At 40.5% G+C, this 20,392-nt stretch overlaps 2 protein-coding genes across 5 annotated transcripts in view; one reads left to right on the top strand and one right to left on the bottom strand.

Moving 5' to 3' along the window:
* LOC146680441 (betaine-homocysteine S-methyltransferase) lies at positions 1-3,923 on the bottom strand. 3 transcript variants are annotated; one of them, XM_085449717.1, is made up of 9 exons: positions 3,847-3,922; positions 2,811-2,872; positions 1,640-1,707; positions 1,411-1,568; positions 1,229-1,332; positions 751-912; positions 463-668; positions 214-293; positions 1-131 (listed from the first exon to the last, which is right to left on the bottom strand). In XM_085449717.1, the coding sequence occupies exons 1-9, from the start codon at positions 3,851-3,853 to the stop codon at positions 67-69; spliced, it is 912 nt and encodes a 303-aa protein (XP_085305843.1). In that variant the 5' UTR covers positions 3,854-3,922; the 3' UTR covers positions 1-66. The 3 variants fall into 3 exon arrangements, with proteins under 3 accessions (XP_085305843.1, XP_085305842.1, XP_085305845.1); XM_085449716.1 differs by having other exon boundaries at positions 2,811-3,179; positions 3,847-3,912; XM_085449719.1 differs by lacking the exon at positions 1,640-1,707 and having other exon boundaries at positions 3,847-3,923.
* The window catches only part of nme7 (NME/NM23 family member 7), a 24,031-nt gene continuing 7,060 nt past the window's right edge, over positions 3,422-20,392 (top strand). For both annotated transcript variants that reach the window (XM_085449708.1, XM_085449709.1), the window contains exons 1-10: positions 3,422-3,525; positions 5,571-5,672; positions 5,874-6,040; positions 7,581-7,691; positions 9,083-9,133; positions 9,254-9,461; positions 9,555-9,660; positions 15,929-15,993; positions 16,605-16,673; positions 17,414-17,515. In XM_085449708.1, coding sequence (XP_085305834.1) covers positions 3,523-3,525; positions 5,571-5,672; positions 5,874-6,040; positions 7,581-7,691; positions 9,083-9,133; positions 9,254-9,461; positions 9,555-9,660; positions 15,929-15,993; positions 16,605-16,673; positions 17,414-17,515 — 984 coding nt within the window. In that variant the 5' untranslated portion in view covers positions 3,422-3,522. The remainder of the gene's footprint in view (positions 3,526-5,570; positions 5,673-5,873; positions 6,041-7,580; positions 7,692-9,082; positions 9,134-9,253; positions 9,462-9,554; positions 9,661-15,928; positions 15,994-16,604; positions 16,674-17,413; positions 17,516-20,392) is intronic.

Here is a 20,392-nt window from a genome sequence, read left to right on the forward strand (position 1 = left end):
CTCCTTCAGCTTGTCCTGTTCTTGTAGGCAGCCAAGTTTTGAGGCCTCTCTGCAGAGGCTGGAGGTTCAACGCCCCTTTAACTGCTGTCTTAGCGCTGCTATGTGAGCAGGGCCGATACGACAGCATCCCCCTGTAAGACAGAGAAGAGCTGCTCAGAGAAAATGCTGCAAAACAGAAAAAGACTGAGTATAAGAGAAAGCAGCTGAGCTCACCTATCAGAGCAGCGCCCTGCTTCACCCACATGTGGCTCAGATCAGGCGTCCATCCTGATGGTTTTCCTGATGTTTGCCACCTTTGAATGAAAAAAAGATCCTTTACTGAATCCACACAGATATTTAGCAGATTTTCCTTTTTCTCTTTAAGGAATCAAGTTTTTATGGTAGCTTTATGTTGTATTTACAGAATGTAAACGTTGATGTGAGGCGTTTAGACTTAGTGTGTTAATTTAGCTTCAGACCCACCCCCGCTCAGTGTCCCACTCCTCTCCGCTGTTAGGGTACACCACCCAGCTCATGTTTGAGACGTGCAGCGGTCCAGCAGAGTCCAGCAGCGACTCCACCACGTCTGGAGGACAGCAGTTGACTCCCACAGCGAGCAGCTGCGTGGATCTCTCGGCGACCCGCATGGCGTCAGCGAACAGGCTGCCGTCCGATATACGCTTCTCATCCTGATGGCGAGGCGAGTCATTGTGTGACTAACAACGAACTAATATGGATCTTTCGTCATCGCTGTTCACGGGCAGCGATTACCTTACAGGAGAACGACAGCCAGGCTTTTGAGTTTGGAAACTCCCTCAGCAGCTCCACCACAGCCTCCGCCTCTTTGATGCTCGGGATTGTCTCAAAGGCGATCAGATCAACTCCCGCAGCTGCTAAGCAGTCAACCTGAGGCCTGTGCCAAACTTTAAGCTCCTTCAAATAGATTAAAGACACAAGTGTACACAGCTTAAATGTGTTTTACAATTAAAATGTCATATAGATCTCTGTTGTACTCAAAATGCTTCAATTTTGTTTGTAATTCTGAAAGTAGCCATAGTATTAAGGTAAAAAGTGTCATAGTGTCATTAAATATACTGAAGTTATTGTCCCAAAAAAGGAGGTACTTAATGATTTTTCATGAAATGAACCGAAAATATAAACAGAACCAGAACCGGAGATATAAACAACTATTCTGGGTAATCTTCTCAAAGCAGGCATAAAGTCCAGTAGGTGGCTGAGGGGTACCTACTTCAACACTCATCTGCTCTGCGTAAGCGCCAGTGTACTCCGAGCCATCGTGGAGAAAGGCCCCGTACGGCCCCACAGAGCCTGCCACCAGGGGGCGTCTCTTCCCTTTACAGAGAAATAAACAGTGAGATTATATCACAGTTTACAGCAAGAGTCGGCTCAGCTCAGCGTAAGCTCTCCTACCTGACTCAAACCTCTTCACCGTCTCTTTGGCCAGATGAACTCCGGACATCAGCAGCTCTCTGGCGCGTTCAGCGCTCACCTCCAGGTGGCTGATGAATCCTGGGATACTTGCCTGGTATGTGGCTGTCGTGATGACATCGGCACCACTGAGGAGGAACCTGTTCACACAAAGTGTATACATTAAGTGCTGATTGATTTGTATTTACCAACATTTTTTGCATGGACACACCTGTAATGAGCATCTCTTATGGCCTGAGGAGCAGTGTGCAAAAGCCTGGCGCTCCACAGAGGGTCTCCCTGCATATGTAACACACACACACACGAATTTCAGTCCAGATTCACATTAATAAAAAAAATCTTATATTTGATCTGTAAAGACCAGATAAAAATATTATTCACCTGTTTACGTACTTTATATTTCTCAAGAGGGCAGATTTGGGAAATTCAGTAAAGATAACACAATGAAAAAAAAAAAAAAGCTGTGAAAAACAAGTAGCTCACAGTCACAGACAGGCCGTGAGAACAAGGCCAGAGGATATATTCAGGTCATTTAACCATCTCTCTGAAAATAAATACAAAACTATGCAGGTATTTTCTGCTGCAAAGATACAGAGTACACTCAGATCGCAGATGAGCCTTTGATGCTCAGGTTTGACTGACTCTGTAAAGTTCAGCAAGCTGTGATTCTAAGTAGGGAATATCTGCAGTCTACATCCCAGGTGAAGCATTGTGAGCAACTAACAAGTCCCAAGTTGCACAAGTTTGACCAGCACGTGTAGGAAATGCAGGTGTGGTGACGACTGGAAGTTTCTCGGGTGGAGTGGACAGAGTTTTTCTAACTTCACAAACAGATGTGCTGTAGACAAAGAAACTTAATGTAAGAAGAAAAAACACTTCTGTTTTGTTTTGTGCGCTTTTGAATCTCTTGGGTTTCAGTGGGTTGGACATCTCAGGGCCACATATGCTCCCATTCAGGTGACGTCTTTTTCAGGAAAGGCCTTGCGTATTTCAGCAGGATGATGGTAAACAGCATACTTCATCAAATCTGAGTCTGAGTGCTGAACTGCAGGCCTGTTGTCCAGACCTTTCATCAAACAAAGCGTCTGGAGCATCATGAAACCAAAAACACAACAAAGGAGATTCAGGACTGCTGAGCAGCTAGAATCCTGTATCAGACCAAAATGGGATGACATTCCTCTCCTGATAAGTCCAGCAGCTGCTCTCCTCAGTTCCCAGACACATGGCCTTGTCCCACCCTTTTTTTTATAGATATGTTACTGCCATCAACTTCAAAATACAGACATGGATTAAAAATAGACACAAAACATCTCCAGAGAGAAATTAAATTAGTCTAATCAATAGAAAATGGTGACCTGTTGCAGGTTATTTTTATGATTTACCTGCAGTTTGGCTCCATGCGCTTCCAGATCAGTTGCCAGTCCACCATCTAGGATCAATGGCCCTTCATCATTAACCATTTGTGTGAGAAGAGCAGAGGAGCCCATGGAGCAACACTTTATTAAAAGATTTACTGGAGAATTCTTTGCACTGCTTTTCATAAGAAGATCATTCAGTCAAGTTACTAACACTGACTCCTCTGAAATAACACCACCGGGCAGCTTAATTATTCACACAGAAGAGAGTGAAGTGCAACATCAGATCCTTCACGTTTCATAATGTTGTCCTTCCGGGTAACAGTGAAGGTGCGTTTATGGCCGCTCAAAACTGAACTTCTTCGCAGCATCAGCAGACCGCCACTAGATGTCCTCCTACACAATAAATGCACACTGTATTTCACCAGAATCCGATTCTTGCTCGCTCCTTTACTTTATAAACAACCACTGGAGCAAGACAGCGCAGCTTTTCTTTTGTACTGCTTTATAATTATCACGTATACAGTTTAATTTAAGATATCCATCCAATCATTTATGACTAATATATTACATTTTAAGGTCTGCATAAAAACAAATAACAAAAACTGTGCTGAAAGGTCAGACTTCCCATGAACACGTGAATGCACCTCTGCAGTTACTATAGAAACGAAGTACGGCTAATGTTTGCTAGCTAACAACAGTGTGCTGTCACACAGAGTTTACAGGGATGTTTTAAAAGATGGTGAGTAAAGATTCCCTCATGTCATCAAACCGGGGGGCGTGAGGGCTTCGGTGAAGGTAAAAACTTCCGTTAGAGCCTGAAACAGGTTGCTGTTTGCTACTGTTAGCATAATAAACACAAGCTAGCCGAGCAGTTCTAAACATCAGTGCTTCAGGCTAACGGGTTAGCCGTTAGCTCCTTTAAAAATATCATTTATGGCTTATACACAGTTTAACTACAGATACTACAGGTAGCTGTGTGGTTAATGTCTAACGGTGAACATCAGCTATGATTAAATTAGCTAAAGGTGTAGCTGAGCAGGTGCTTTTAATGTTGGTATACCTGGCATCAAACATGTTTCTGCTCAAAGAGTTTCTATCCATTCAGCTGGTGCCCATGTTTTCTGTTTATTCGATTGACTAGGCTGAGTGGAGGAGGTGGTCTGAGCTTTTAGTTGTGAGAGACATCCTTATCTCTCACACGGTGCGTTAGACGACTGATTAATGCTAAACTGCAGACTGGTTAATCAATCAATCAAATTATATTTGTGTAGCACCTGTAGGAGGTGGGTGCAGATACTTTAAAGAAAACAAAATGCAATGATACAGAATATGAGAGGAAGAAAATTCTGAGCATCTTAAAAATAATTGAAAACATAAAACATTACAAAGTAATGATATTACTGATATTTTAAGAGCTAATCGAAGAAAGGAGGAGGAGGGCAGTCATTTATTATGAAAAAATAACCCACTTTGAATTTTTCTTAATTAATCAGACTAACAGCACCAAAACACTGTTACTGATTTATTTGTCCTTGAAGAAATTGTATTCATTTATCCTACTTTTTACTGCCTCTGTGCCTTTCCAGTGGTGCCATCCCACATTGAAGGAGCACTGCTTTGAATATACAAACTAAGAAAGTAATAGTAGCACTGATGTTTTGCTTGTTCGGGATAAGACCCGGATCATCCCCAGGCTTCATGAAGCAGTGGGGCAAGAGATAGGGAACATTTTCTTTGCAAAACCAATTGGATTAATGATGAGCAGAAGACCAGGAGACACCTTCAGCAAATCATCCTTTAAACATGATAACACTGGCCTGGCGGTGATTAGGACAATCACTGCAGCGAAATAGTCTGTGAAATCACTTCCTGTGTCTTCCTAACTGCTTAATCTTAATAGGAAATGTCATGAGGAAGATAAGGAGTGTGGAAATGCAAACTTGTCCTGAAGATGGAAGACAGAATGCAGAATGCAATATTTGCAAATCTCATGAGCCCATATTTTATTCGCTGTAGAACAACCAAAAAATGATCTTCTTTGTGGTATTTTTGGTTTTGTGATGCTCGAAATGTTTTCGTTTGGCGAAAGGTCTGATCTGCAGGAAGTGACCTGCAAACCAAATCCAGGCTTGTGTTGCTTAGTGGCAACAGTGCTAACCAATCGTTATCCGTGTTTACTGAATTGTTTTTGGTTGACAAGGTGAACTGAATAAAGTCTGCTACTAGTCAGGTGAGCATACTTGATCATATTGAGTCATAACATTTCTGTGCTTATTAATAACAGACGCCTTTGGTTTGTAAAAAGCCAGATTTTGTAAATATTGACCACCTTATGTACTGCATTCGTTTTCTGTTAATAAATACATTTGTGGAAATGGACCAAAATGTAAAAATAAACCTGAACTGTGTGGATTCATGCCTCCTAGTTTACATCTGTGAGGCTTGCGCATTCACCTGAACATTGGCCTGTGGTTTCAGGCGACCTTTTAAAAGCTCAGTATGTTTTATTTGTTGGCACAGATTCAGGGTTTTCCTGGCTCAAACTGGGCCTTTGGGGTTGAAAAAACACACATGATTTGTCCTCATAAGTTAGTTAGTTTCAGTTTTTGAAATAAATGGTCAATTTTGTGTTATTCTTGATCATTTTATAATGAGAAATGGAGGAAATTAAATCATGTGGGTGAAAAAATATTTTCTTTTGGCTTTTTGGGGGTTGCCAGAAATTCTCCTTTGCAGAAAGAAGCTTAATATTTAAGTTATACTTATTTATTTATTTATTTTCAGGAGGACCGGTTTGCCTTTCTTACTGAGTGGTATGACCCCACCTCCGCCCTCCTGCGGCGTTACCAACTGTTTTACTACCCCAGAGATGGCTCAGTAGAAATGGTACGCTTTTGCTCCAGTGCTTACTTTTTGTCTCTCTTTTTTCTGCCTGAAGGTGTGTTTATGAATGTTCTTTTTTTAATCCAGAATATGAATACCTTGTAGTGGAAAATGTAAATAGCTTATTTGTTTTAATTAACTCCATATTGATGAAAATTTCAGATTTTGTCTTTAGCATTTCTGAAAAATATACCTGTTTTACAGTTTGATGTAAAGAACCAGCGGATATTTCTGAGAAGGACCAAATACAATGACATGCATCAGGAGGACTTATTTATTGGGAATCGAGTGAACGTGTTCTCACGACAGCTACATCTGATCGATTATGGGGATCAGTACACAGCAAACAAACTCGGCAGTAAAAAAGAAAGGTATGATCATTCATCTAACTTACATTTGGGGGGGTGTCTACCCATGTAGACACGATTGATCTATTTGGAAAGTTATGGCCTTACAAATAAATCCTTTAACTGTAACCTGCTGACAGACATTAAAAACACCCACGAAGAGATTACAACAAAGCTGTTTGCTCTTGAGTGTTGAAATCTGTGATTTTTATAAATGTTGACAAGCTGTGTAGACACAGAATAAAATGTATATGGAAAGACTAAATCCAGGTGTGCAAACACTGTAAAGACTTATCTATGGAGCTGTATAACAAAGTACTGAATTAAAGGCTTGAATGCTTTTATAAGTGAGAGTTTCCAGTGCTGGGTTATGAATGACTTTGTTGATATTGGGCGGATAAAGATTATCTATTTAAAACGAAATCTACAATGAAGTATAGTATACAGTAGGGGAGGGTGAATGCTCTGAAGTGACTGTAAATCAATAAAGATCAGTAGAGAAGTAACAGGAGCACTACAAAGATACGGGACACTGTGAAGATGGACATCGATAAGTGGAGAAAATATGGCTCAATAGTGACATCACCAGCAACTGGATAGTTGAAAGATGATCAATGCTGAAGAGGAGGAAGAAGAAAACTGGTCGGGGAGGACACCAAGAGACCTGCAGGAACATTAAACAAGCTGCAAGAATTTCTGACAGAAACTTCCTGTGCACCACAGGTGACAACATTAACTGTGTTTTTCATATGTCTGAAGCTGTGTTTTGGTCTGATGAGAACAAGGTTGAACTTTATGGCCATAATTCCACAAACTACGCTGCCCATGACCACACAATACCATCCCCATGGTGAAGTACGGTGGGGGCGGCATAATGCTTTAGGGGTTCTATAGGTGGAACTGGAGCCTCGGTCTAGGTGACCAATTTTAAATACCAGTCAGTTAGCTAGTCAAGTCAGTTAGCACACAACCCTCAGATGTCCGCTAGAAAGCTGAAGAGTTTCAGCTATCAGCACAACAACCCCTCTGAAGGTCGGATTAAACGTTTGGAATGACCCAGAGCCCAGATCTGAATCCAGCTAGAGGTTTGTGGGAGGATCTGAAGAGGGCTGTGCAGAGAAGGCGCCCTCACAATTTGACAGATTTGGAGCTCCTTTGTGAGGAAAAGTGGGCCAATAGTGGAGGTCTAAATGTGCTGCAATGACACGAACTTAAAAGGCTGAATGCTGTAATTTAGTGAGGATTTTTAAATATCTGTTAGTTTGAGGGTGTGGATGTTTATTCTACCAGTTTATTGTAAGTTTTCACTTTTTTTCCCCCTTAAAAGATTTATTTATTTTTTATTTGACAGGCTAAAGGTCACATCAAAGGTGGAAAAATTCAAATTATTTATCTTGAATATCACACAAACCTGGTACTATAACTGTGTAGACTTTTTGTATTCACTGTACCTACATTATTTTGTTTGTGTCCTGAGTGTGCTAATGTGCAGCCTTCTGTTGGCTGTGATATCTGCTGTCCAATCGCATCTCTTATTTTCCCTCTCCTCTCCCTGTGTCTCCAGAACGCTTGCTTTGATAAAGCCAGACGTAGTCACCAAGATCGGAGATATCCTTGAGCTGATCTACTCCTCCAACCTGATAGTGACCAAAGCCAAGATGACAAAGCTCACGTGGTAAAGTCACAGCCTCTCTGCCAAACATCCAAAAATAATAATACTAATAATCTCACTGCGGGAAAGTATCAAACAAGCTGTGGGAGAGGGAAACACGGGCAGTTTGGTGCCAGTGTCCTTGTATAAACAGACGGATGGCTCTCCGTTCTCACACACATTAGGAACATATGGCGAGCCAAGAGGCAAACAAGGTCTGATTTTTATTAAACACTAGCAATTTTATCAGGTGGATGACCTCACAACATTAGCCCAGTCTCACCCTGATCTGATCTTTCTGTGTTTAATTTGAAAGTACAGTTTGAAGTATAATGCTTGTTAAGTTGAGTGAACTTTGAGTTGAGGGGTTATACAACAAAGACATTGAACATATCTGGGATTTCTGTGATGGCTCAACAAGACCTAAAAGCCCAGTCCGGGATAACAGTCATATCACAACGGTGGTATCAACTTTCTCTTTATGTTCAAGTCTCTGAGAATGCTCACATAAAATGAGTGGTCTTTGACTCATCTGTTCACTCTTCTGCATAAAATTAACCTTTTTTTTATTGATTATTTTGTATTTGTATAAGTTAAATACCTGGGGTTTATGTACAGCATTTTGTCTATGCATTTGTCTGTAACCTGCTGTTTCTGCATCTAAACATCCTTCTGCTTTAAATTTGTGGAGTCAGATCATCAAATCCAAGGATATCCCCTTTTTATGACATGTCTCAAAAACACAAAAACACAGATCCAAGAGTGGAAAAACTGTGTGAGCATTTACAGCAGTCTGCAGCCCTGTGAGCCCTTTTGGCTCAAAGGGATTACTGTGCACACCCTAACCTCATTATTAGAAACTTTGACCATGTTTAACATGAACATCCTCCACTTAATCCACTGTAGGCTCAAGGTTTGAATTTACTGCCGCCTTTGGCATTGCCTGTAATAAAATTCAGAAGTTTTACATTTCATTTTGCTTCCCAGAAGTAGCAGAACTTATAACTGGGTCAATTATTTGCATATTTTAAGCAAAATGTACTGTAAAAAAAACCCTCTTCTGAGTAGTAAACGCTCAGAATATTTTTCTGTAATTGGTACCAGTTTATTAATCATAACTCTTATCACCTACACATTTGAAATTGTGGAATTTCTATGTCTAGCCTTGGTGGAATCATGGTTGGGGGGCAGGGGAGAGTGCCCATCATTTACTTCCCAAAATCCAAGGACATGAAATTAATGTTGATGTTGAAATGTCACTTTATTTAAATAGTATGATTGTAGAATGAGTTTATTACCGCAGATAAAAAGCTGGGAGATAAGAAGACTGATGACCTCTATGAATGTCTCTGTCAGTAAACAGCGTCATTTTTCTGCTCATTTACTCATTGTTTTATGGGTTTCTTGCGTTGCAGGAGCCAGGCAGCTGACTTTTACACTGAACATCAAGGCAAGCCGTTCTTTAAGTGAGTGCCCCGGTGAATGATGCCTCAAATTTCAGTAGAAAAGATATCTGATAGCAAAAAAATATTATTCAAAGTAATCCTAACAGTAAATGTAAACAAACACGTTGCTCCATTTCGCAGTAACCTAGTGCAGTTTATGTCCTCGGGCCCGGTGGTTGCCATGGAGCTGATGGGTGATGAGGCCATGTCTATCTGGAGGGGGCTCTTGGGAACTTCAGACCCTGCTGTGGCGCGGAGGGAGGCGCCACAGAGCGTCCGTGCCCAATTTGGAACAGATGGCATCAAAAATGTCGGGCATGGCTCCGACTCACCCGCTGCAGCAGCGAGAGTGAGGATGTTACTCTGTGACCTCCAGACTTTATTCATCCTCACATGTGCCCTGGTAGCCCAGACGTGATCAAAGTGTTTTTATTCTTGTTAGGAAACTGAATTTTTCTTCCCTTCCACGATTGGGCACGGTCCCTCTAACACAGCCGCCTTTACGGACTGCACATGCTGCATCATCAAACCCCACGCCATATCCGAAGGTAAGGAGAACACAATTACTAACAGTAGCTGCACCTGAAGGTGAACCAAATCACACACCACAGCAAAATTTCAGCAGACTGAATTGGATACAAGCAGTTAGCCACAAATTCATCCGCTCACAAAAAGTGCTGAAACATGTTAAAATCCATGAATTTGGTTAGATATGGCAGACTTCTTCAGAATAGACTTAAACTTAAAAAAAGTTTAAGTCTTTTTTTGCTGGGGGCATTTTTTCAGCCTTTATTTGACGGGGCAATAGAGAAAGCCCAAGTTGAGATAGCACACTGGAAACAGTCTGGGGGTGGCTGAACCTGTGTTCATGCTGCCTTTCAGCATATGACTTACAATGTGTTTATTTTATAAAATAAAATACAGGCCTGCAAGACTGAAAGAAGGTAACAATACAAATTGCAAACTAACCCATAAGTTGACTCTTTTTCTGTTTTGTTACTGTATGTAGAGCATAGATCTTTATTTTATTTTTTTATTTTCAGGATAAAATGACTCTTGAGATTAAAAATGTCTTTTGCAAGCATGTCCTGGCTAAGACAAACAGCAGAACAATCAGCATTGACTAGTTACACAGCAAAAATACCAAAAATAATTAGACCAGTGTACATGAGCTGAAGCCTAAAATAGAAAAACAACCAATGTTTAGAACATTTAACACCACTGAAACCTGAAATATCAGCGTAAGTACTAATATTCAGGCAGCCTGATTGCCTCCAGATCTTAGAGTTAACTTAGTTAATTTACTTAAATTAATCTAATAGTCAGACTATAGTCAATCAATAATAGTCAGACTATTATAAAGAAAAACCTGGCTAACATCTGTTATTAATAAAATAACACATTTTGCTTTAATCTTTTATTCAGGGTTTCCCTCACATAGGGCTCAGGTATAATGTGTGACATTTATTTATTTATTTATTTATTTATTTATTTTATCATTTGAGAATTTACTGTTGGGCAATCCTTGTTCAGCTCTTCCTGTTTCCCTACCAGTAGGTTGAGGTAGAACAAGTCATCCACTAAGTGGAACGTTGCTAGCTTAATCCCTGTATCTGGTTCAGGTGCCAGTTTGCCGGGTTCACTCAGGCTGCAGAACAGAACAAAAACTTCTGTCGCAAACTCCAGTTAAACATTGTGGAGTTGGAGTCCATCCATTGGATGAGAAAGTCAGTGAAGACAGACTTGACATTTTCTCTGTCATTTATTGTCACCATGTTCTGTTTATATAAAGTGTGAAGTATTTAGGAAAGCGTGTGTGCCCCTTTCATGCGCCTCCTACCCAACTTACAGCTTTGTTTTGGGTTTTTTTTGGTTTTTTTTGAGGGTTTGTTTAGTTTGTGCTCTGGCTCCTCCTCATACCTTACCTCCAATCGCTCTTACAAAAAAGACAAAGAGGTCTGAAGCTTTTGGTTCTGGGAAATCTTTTAAAAGGTTTCTCTCTGAGGGAGTGCCTTTTTAGCTAGTTTGACGTGATGTTGACACATGTAGCTTTTGCAGTGGTTTTCTTTCTTATTGTATTTAATTGTAGGGTCACCTGCACTGGTGTTCCCTTTTGGTTCCCTCAACACAAGGAACTGACTCCTGTGACATTAACCTTCTCACTAATAGTCAGGACCTTTCATGTGTCATAATTCCCTCTGCCTTACAGCTGCGCAGACAGACTGTTGATTCTCTTTTGAAGGATTTTTATAAATACTAACAATGAAGTTGTTATTTTTTGAGAAGTTGAAATAATATATAGTTGTCACAAAGTCCCACAGCAGTCCTGAGTTTTCAACCTCGATGAACACAGTTTGGAAACCACTGATCTAAATAATCAGTTTTACCATAAATACTTGCACAAGAGTACTGTTGGTTGACACTCATTCCATGCATGACTGTTATTGTGCTTGTGTCACAAGGAGGCACTGCGTGGTTACCACATTTGGATTTGGATTTTTCCAAATCCCTGCCCTGATCCCTTTTCACAGTGCATGCCTCTGGAGCTCTGACCTGTGAAATCTGAAATTCTCTGGATAAGAGCTGAAGTATGCATACACAGAGTTGTTGATTGAGGAGAGACCTGGGCTCGTTGTCCTGGAGCGCTGTGCATTAGAGTAAACAAGCTCACTGGGGTCCCTCATGAATTAATTCAATTTATTCCTCATTTAGCCTCAAGTGTTTGTCCTCAGTGGTCATTTGTTTAGTATCAGATTGGGCCAGGCTCCCTGTTATTGCTGTAAATGCAAGTAACCAATAATGGCATTCCTTTCAGCCTTAGTTATAACAAAGTCTTTCTAGAAACAAATCCTGCCACTAGACAGCCGTGTTGACAGTTATTTCAGGCTAAACTGAGCACCTTCCTAAAAGAAAAATTCCACCCAAATCTGATTAAACAAAACGTAAAATGTTTGAGCTGGGTTAAAAATCCATTTCCATTACAGGTTATATTTTTAAAATTTTTTCTGGAACAGCAAAAATAATACCATTAACCAAGGATAGTGTTAGTTCAGGCACCGCACAGCTCTCCCACAATCTGAGCAGATCAGCTGATCTCAGTGCCAGTCCACATCAGCTGATACCTTTCTATAAATCTAACTGGCTAACGTTGCGTGTGGCGTGTTATTTAAGGTGCTTTAATTTGTACTCAGTAAGTACTGCAACTGCAAACTGCTTTGCAACCCACCTCCGCCCCAGCTGTCATTGATGATCTGTTCTGTGTTGCTGCTTTCTCTAGAAGTCCCAGAACAAAGTCTTAGTTATATTTTCCCCAAGTAGTAGTAAAGTAAGTATACCTTATCTTACTTACACTTACTGTTGTGGACCAGACTGAAACTGCATTCTGTTAAGGCACAGGTTAACCACCTGTGGCATGGGGCTGTTTGACCAGCTCATGGCCTTTCCAGTGACGGCATTTCTAAACTTCACAGTTAGGCTTCCACCTGTAAAGTCTTGCAAACACATCTTTCCTGCTGTCGGTACTTTTTACATTAATGGAAAAACAGAAAGAGATGCATGGAGACTGTAAAATTGATTTCAAGTGCAGATAAGATGTTAAACCCAGCAAGATGGTTTAAAACAGCAAGGATGAGTTGAGGAACAAGAAGACTGAGACAGACTGAACCTGGGTGCAACAAGTACATTTTTCTCAAGTTAAGAAAATTGGATTCCTGTTTTTTTCCACAGGTCAGTAAAACTCTGATGTTGTGGCCTAGAGGGTTGGTGAGAGGAACGTAGTGTTTCTGGTTAAGAGATGTTTTATTCCACAGTGCAGACCATTCTCCTTGGGGGACATTTTTAAAACGCACACACGTGTGTGTGTGTGTGTGTTTGTGTGTGTGTGTGCGCCAACACCCTGCTGAATTGCATGCTGCTCTCTTGTATGACTTCCTGCCACACCTAAAGGGAATGGTGCCATTGTTAACGTTACACCTGTGGTCTCCCTGCTGTGACTTGTTCAAATGTTGTGAAACATGCGTGGGAGAGAACGCGTGAAATGGGAAAAAAAAAACTTGCATAACTTGCACTCAGGCTTTCTTTGGTTTCTTTAGGGTTTCGTTGAGCAACTGTTAATCTCACAATCTGCTGCTGCAGTAAATGACCTCAGATGTGAAGTATGTGTGAATGAAGACTTGTGGCTTATGATGGAGCTGCTCATTTAGTGCTGACTGTACACATTGATGCTGTTGTAATTAAGTCCACTTTAATTATTTTAAAAAGCTCTCCCCTGTGTTATACTCTTATTTATTTATTGTTTGGGTAAAAAAAAAAGAAGGGTTAGGGTTAACCCTGGTACCTCTGCTCTGTTATTTAGGCTGTTTTCACTCTGTTTAGCTTTCAAGAACTTTTTGTTTTACGTTGTTACAGTACAGACTGTTTATCTTTATTTAAGGAGGATCTTGCACAATCTCACAAAGTCCAGCCACAAATTTCTCTGTGCTCATTGTGGTTTGGTGGCTTAGCAGGTATTTGCTGACATAATGCTGGGAAAGCTGTGCTGTAGGCACAATAACTTTTTTTTTCGCTCATTTGTTTTCTGATATTTAAAGGGGCAGTCGCCTCAAAATCAGGTCTGCATTTGTTGAAGTCAAATCATTTTTTGTAGCAACAGATATTGAACAGTTATGTAGAGCTGAGTAAGATAGTCATAAAGCAGTGAAATGCATTTAAAAGAATGGGGGGGAAACTGCTGGAGACGTACACTGTATCTAAATATGTGTATGAGTATATTTATTGATATATTGATATACGATCTGTACAGTGCTTTCCAACTTTATTAGATCATCTGTCATAAAAAAGGAAAACATACAAATTTTAGGAATGTGTTCGAAACTTCTCTGGTTACCTCATTACTTATACCCAAATATTAGCTGGGACACTGGAAGTGTTTGAGAAGTCAGATATTAATCAAGTATGACAGTGAACCCTGAAAAGTTAGTTTTCTGTTCAGGATTGGCATAAATAACTGTAATTTGGCTAGGGCTGTCAACATTAACACGTCATCACAATTAACATGATTAAAATTTTTAATGCAACTAGCCCATCTAATCCCTGAAATGTCTCTGTCAACGCATTTCAGGCAGTTTGTCCAAAGTTTGTCCATTCTGCACTCCAGATGGGTTAATTGTGTTAAAAAATTTTAATCGTGATGACGGGTTAATGCATTAACGTTGACAGCCCTAAATTTGGCATCTTAATCAAAAAATAATAATGCTTCTTGCTGCTTTTTTCTTCTTCTTTCCGGTTAGTCAGTAAATTTGAAAATATGTGGATAATAGCAATAATTATGCGCTCAAGTGCTCTACCAGAGGCCTGAACAGAAATGAGAGAGAGAGAATTATTAAAATGTTTTTGTTTATATGTTTTGTTTGTGTCTTCCTGTTAAATGTAACTTTAGTCAACTTCAGCTTATATAGTTTTGGTTTTTAAGTGTCTTCAGTACCTTTCCTTTGCAATTTCATTAATTCGTTTTGATCATCTGACAGTTTACTTTTTTATTTTTCAGATTTCCAATTAACAATGAGATATGAAACTAGTTCAGGATCAGAAATTGGTTATAAAATAAAGAATAATAGTAAGTAATTTTGAACACCGAAGTTTAGTGTTGTTAGTTCAGCTTCCTTTTATTTCTTGAGATTAAAAAAATCAAATTCAAAAAAATTTAAAACTCCAAAATACATTTTAATAGAAAATCACAAAGACATTTATCCTATAGCATCATCCGTAAGGATAATTGAATTTGGCCTGTAAGTGCATATTGTCCTGTAAATTATTTGTGTTAAATTTCAAAAATGCAACTTTTAAAGTTATATGTCCCCTCCCCCCCTTTTTTTTTTATTTTTTATTAATGCTTAGAATAATTAAGAATTTTATTAAACTGAATTTAGAAAATTGTACATCCGTCCATGTTCTGCTGCTGCAGCTGAGACCAAACTGAGATCATCAGTGCCCAAACAGCCCCGATCCCTCGGGGATCACTTAAAAGGCTAATTGACGTGACAGCTACATTTGAAGGAAGGACTCAGCCAATCACATCAGTGATGAAGGAAGTGGTGACTCAGACATGACTGGAACAGAGAAGCTACTGTTGCCAGGCACCCAGAATATGATCTCCTAGCAACAGCACCAGCTGCTGAGAGCGTGTGCCGATCCTGAACCGGCTGCTGCCTGGGGAGGGCACAGAGGACGCGGGAGCTGCTTCCTTCCCTCACAACTGGACTGAAGGAGACTCATCGATGCCAAAAGTGCAAGTCATGAATCCACACGGTGGCGTTTAGAGTTAATGGAAAGTCCGGTCTGACGAGCACACAGACGACATTTTATCAGGAAGTCAGACTGAGATTATGGGACTGGCGCCCTCATTCAGTTATGTGTCTGCATCAGTCTGACCTTCACTGTCACTGCAGCTCTGCCAGATTTTACAGTAATAGATGGCTGCAATGAGACGTGCACCTTTTTCTAAATAGTAGGCTGTCAGGAAGAAAATAATTTTTCCACTAACGGGATGCTCATAACACAATCTCAATGCAAAGGAAAAACTGAGGTCACTGCAAAATAAACACTCGCTTTATGATGGCTTCACTGCATGTTTACTAATAATAACTCTTAACTTCAGAATATTAATCAGGTAATCATGCTGCTGCTGCAGAGGCTGTTTGTTTTGGATCTCACTCCAGGTTTTATTGCCCCACTATAGACTTCACTTATCAGCCTGGGTAAACTTGACAGAAAGATTATAGAAGATTGCAGATATGAACTGTTCTGATATATCCACAGGTCTGGCTGGGAAGATCCTGAACTCCATATCCGCTGGTGGATTTGAGATCTCAGCTCTTCAGATGGTAAATCTTCTTCCACTGGTCCTCATGCAAATTAGTGGTAATGGTAGATGTTCATATGAAATATACCAGAGTTTAAAGTAATAAGGCCTGTGCACACATACTTTGTCAATAAAGATGGGGATAGAAAGCATTCTTAAAGGAAGCTAAAACTGCTTGTTTCAGACAATCTGAACTGTGAATCATGCAGAGCTATTCTAGAAGAGCCTAAGTCGTAAAAATATGGACCTGGAAATGAAAATAACAGGTCCCTGATAAGTGGAAAAAGAATTCCAGGAAACAAGATTTTCTGCTAAAATCCTTGATCTGAATTTGCAATCAAATAGATGCGATGTTAAACACAAGCAGAGGAGAGACATTCTTACCAAGCGTCTGCACTGAGCAAAATTATACAGGTGTTTTCCCAGGAGTACTTGGGTATGGCATCATACACAGAGTCAGAAAGTAACAGAAGATAAGCACAGAGCATCCTAACTGAGTGAAGTCTGTCCATTTGATTAAAGCTAAATTTTTCTTGTCTGTATCCTTTTATTTTTCATCTGTCATTTCCTGGAGTGTTATCTCCATTTGTAATTTCCTACTTGTTTTTCATGTCTAATAATTTTTCCTCGCAGTTCAACATGGACCGGGTGAACGCCGAAGAGTTCTATGAAGTCTACAACGGCATCGTCACAGAGTATCCTGTGAGTATAAACACTGCCTTGTTGTGCCCTCACAGGAAGCCCTAGAATCACTGCCCTGCCCCTTGCTACTTTTGATGACACCAACACAAATTCTGTGCGATAAGGAAGTCATAAGGTCCTCAGAGAGTAACAAGGCGTGTCAGATTCCCAGCCAGCAGCCCATATTTGAAGCTCAGTTTTTGATTGTTGCTATAATGAGTATGTAAACTGATCTAAGTTAACAAAAAAACCCAAAAAACACACATTTTATGATAATCATCATTAATAAACAAACTGAATGTTGAACTTGAGTAAATATTTATTTTTACTGAATGTATATTAGTAATGCATACAGATGATTAGTAATCTTAGTTGTTTACATCATTAGTTTGTGTAAAATGAACTGATAGGAGCTGATAGGAGACATTATGTAATAATGGCGCCAGTAGCGTCAGATACTGCTGTTAAGTCAGAGATACGTCTTTAGTGTCAGCCTTGTGATGCATGTGTGGCAGCAAAAATGAAACGATTCTCAAACGTGCACTCACGGGAGTGTTTTTGGACACCTGATAATATTCACCCACAGCAGCAAGCACAAGGAGGATGAGTGCGACCAATATCTGGAATCAAATTATAGAAACATATTTTCTAAACTTAGCAGGAAGTCTTATGTTTATAAATATAATATAATAATATAAGTACACAGTGTCACTCCAAAACAATAGCACTAGGTGGGTTTTAATTCCGCTTGGTTCCCGCAGAACATGGTGACCGAGCTGTGCTCTGGACCCTGCATGGCCCTGGAGATTCATGGCACAGACGCACCAAAGACCTTCAGGGAGTTCTGTGGCCCTGCTGATCCGGTGAGTGTTTCCTGTTTAAATTCTGCAGGAGCAGCCTGTTCAACAAGTGAAATGTCAAAATGTTCATCAATATTCTCTGCAAACGATTATCCATCCATCAGCCTGTCTTTAAAAGGGAGTTTTCCAAATGTCCTCTTCACAAAAAAATGAAGTGATTATACAACATGTAACACACACATGCACCTAGCTTTAAGTAATCCAGCAGCCCAGCGATAAATCCTCCTTTTATGAAAGGTCTTAAGTTGTTCAGCATTAAACGGTAAGTATCTCGTCTTAAGAGATAACATTTCTCTGCTGTGGCTTTACTTTTTATTGTCCTGAGTAGATCCAGTTTAGACAATTATATTCGCGCTCCTCCCCCTTTCTTTGTGCAGCCTTACATACCCGTTTGCTTGGCTAAATCTTCTGCACCTTCTTCTTATTCACCTTCTTTGGGAAACATCTGCTGAGAAGTAATTAAAGCTGGCAGCCGGACAGCAGTGAAGGAGAACCCTGATATTTCTAATTTAGACTGAGCTCACTATTTGGTTCAATGCTGCTTACAGGAAAAATAATACATAGCTCAGGTTTTTTTAAAGCTTTTGTTTGTTGTCAGACTAGACAGATAAAAAAATATTTGTGTGTGTGTGTGTGTGTGTGTGTGTGTGTGTGTGTGTTAATGAAGCCCGAGCTGCGTGACTATGCTGGTGTGTGATGTGAAATCTGATGATCTGACGCTCTGCTCGGTTGCCATAACAGTGACAGACTCCACACCTGCACCCGCTACAGGTGCAGCAGCTGCTGACAACTCAGCTGTGATTCTTCTTAAAATATCAAACACTCAACTTGTTTTTCACTTGTAATCAGCTCTGCTGAAGATTTAAGGCTAAAGTTAATTAGCTAATGCGTTCCAGGGCACATGACTCTACGCCGCTGCTCATTGATGTCGAAATAAAGATGTGTTTTCCACTGCTCAGTTTATAACACATTATTCTAAATACACTCAACAAAAATATAAACGCAACACCTTTGTTACTGCTCCCATTCCCCATGGGATGGACGTAGAGACCTAAAATTCATTCCAGATACACAATATAACCATCCCTCCCAAACAGTGGTCACAAATCAGTCCAAATGTGTGGTAGTGGGCACATCTGCTATATTGAGATAATCCATCCCACCTCACAGGTGTGCCACATCAGGATGCTGATCTGACATCATGAGTAGTGCACAGGTGTACCTCAGACTGCCCACAACAAAAGGCCACCCTGGAATGTGCAGTTTTGTCTCACAGCAAAATGCCACAGATGCCACAAGCAATGAGGGAGCGTGCAATTGGCATGCTGACAGCAGGAATGTCAACCAGATCTGTCGCCCGTGCATTGAATGTTCATTTCTCAACCATAAGCCGTCTCCACAGGCGTTTCAGAGAATATGGCAGCACATCCAACCGGCCTCACAACCGCAGACCTCGTGTAACCACACCAGCCCAGGACCTCCACATCCAGCAGGTTCACCTCCAAGATCGTCTGAGACCAGCCACCCAGACAGCTGCTGGAACAATTGGTTTGCACAACCAAACAATTTCTGCACAAACTGTCGGAAACCGTCTCAGGGACGCTCAACTGCATGCCCGTCGTCCTCATCGGGGTCTTTACCTGACTCCAGCTCGTCGCCGTAACAGACTTGTGTGGGCAAATGCTCACATTCGATGGCGTCTGGCACGTTGGAGAGGTGTGCGCTTCACGGATGAATCATGGTTCATATTGTTCAGGGCAGATGGCAGCTGAGAATGTCCCAGTTCTTGCATGGCCAGCATACTCACCGGACATGTCACCCATTGAGCATGTTCGGGATGTGCTTGACCGGCGTATACGACAGCGTGTACCAGTTCCCACGAATATCCAACAACCTCGCACAGCCATTGAAGTGGAGTGGACCAACATTCCACAGGCCACAATTGACAATCTGATAGACTCCATGCGACGATGTGTTGCACTGCATGAGGCAAATGGTGGTCACACCAGATACTGACCGGTTCTGGGTCCCCAGACCCCCAATAGCGCAAAAAACTGCACATTCCAGGGTGGCCTTTTGTTGTGGGCAGTCTGAGGTACACCTGTGCACTACTCATGATGTCAGATCAGCATCCTGATGTGGCACACCTGTGAGGTGGGATGGATTATCTCAATATAGCAGATGTGCCCACTACCACACATTTGGACTGATTTGTGACCACTGTTTGGGAGGGATGGTTATATTGTGTATCTGGAATGAATTTTAGGTCTCTACGTCCATCCCATGGGGAATGGGAGCAGTAACAAAGGTGTTGCGTTTATATTTTTGTTGAGTGTAGAATACAGGTCTAGCGTACAGGTGTCTGTCCAGATTTGGTACTTTTTGATTTTTTTCCCCCAGCATTTTTGAACCCTCATAACTTGAAAAGTACAGGAGGATGACCACATGAAATTTTCAGGCTGAAAAAACACGTTTAAGTTCTGTTACCAAAATTCAGTCTGTCACCAGGTGTATTTATGAAATGATGAGGATTGTACAATTTCAGCCCATTACTCATTAAAATGTTCATAGGGTGAAAGAAAACTTTCCATTGATCCGGTTAAAATATTCAACTTATTGAAGAATCAGTTGGCTACTACAAACCTTTTCAGATTTGTCTGATTTATATGGAATAACCCAACAGAAGAAGAAATGTGTTTAGATTAATGGGGAAATTATTTCATTGACCCTAACAAAGATTAATAGTTATTGTAGTTAACAAAAAACTAAAAGTAGGAATGAAAACAAAACAAACACAAAATGTACAAACTAACGAAAATACAATAAAAATCCACATTAAAAACGAAACATTTCCAAACTGAAATGAGTAAATGCAATCTA

The sequence above is a fragment of the Copadichromis virginalis genome, linkage group LG23 (assembly GCF_057382275.1).
Source record: "Copadichromis virginalis isolate Kocher_CV1m ecotype Utaka linkage group LG23, C_Virginalis_male_GT1.1, whole genome shotgun sequence".
NCBI lineage: Eukaryota > Metazoa > Chordata > Actinopteri > Cichliformes > Cichlidae > Copadichromis > Copadichromis virginalis.

Excerpts from the sequence above, each read along its gene's own strand:
- LOC146680441 (XM_085449716.1), bottom strand. The coding sequence starts at position 2,969 with ATGAAAAGCAGTGCAAAGAATTCTCCAGTAAATCTTTTAATAAAGTGT. Across the intron at positions 1,569-1,639 it reads ATAAGAGATGCTCATTACAG|GTTCCTCCTCAGTGGTGCCG; the intron begins GTGTGTCCATGC and ends TTGTGTGAACAG. Across the intron at positions 1,333-1,410 it reads GGTGAAGAGGTTTGAGTCAG|GGAAGAGACGCCCCCTGGTG; the intron begins GTAGGAGAGCTT and ends TTCTCTGTAAAG.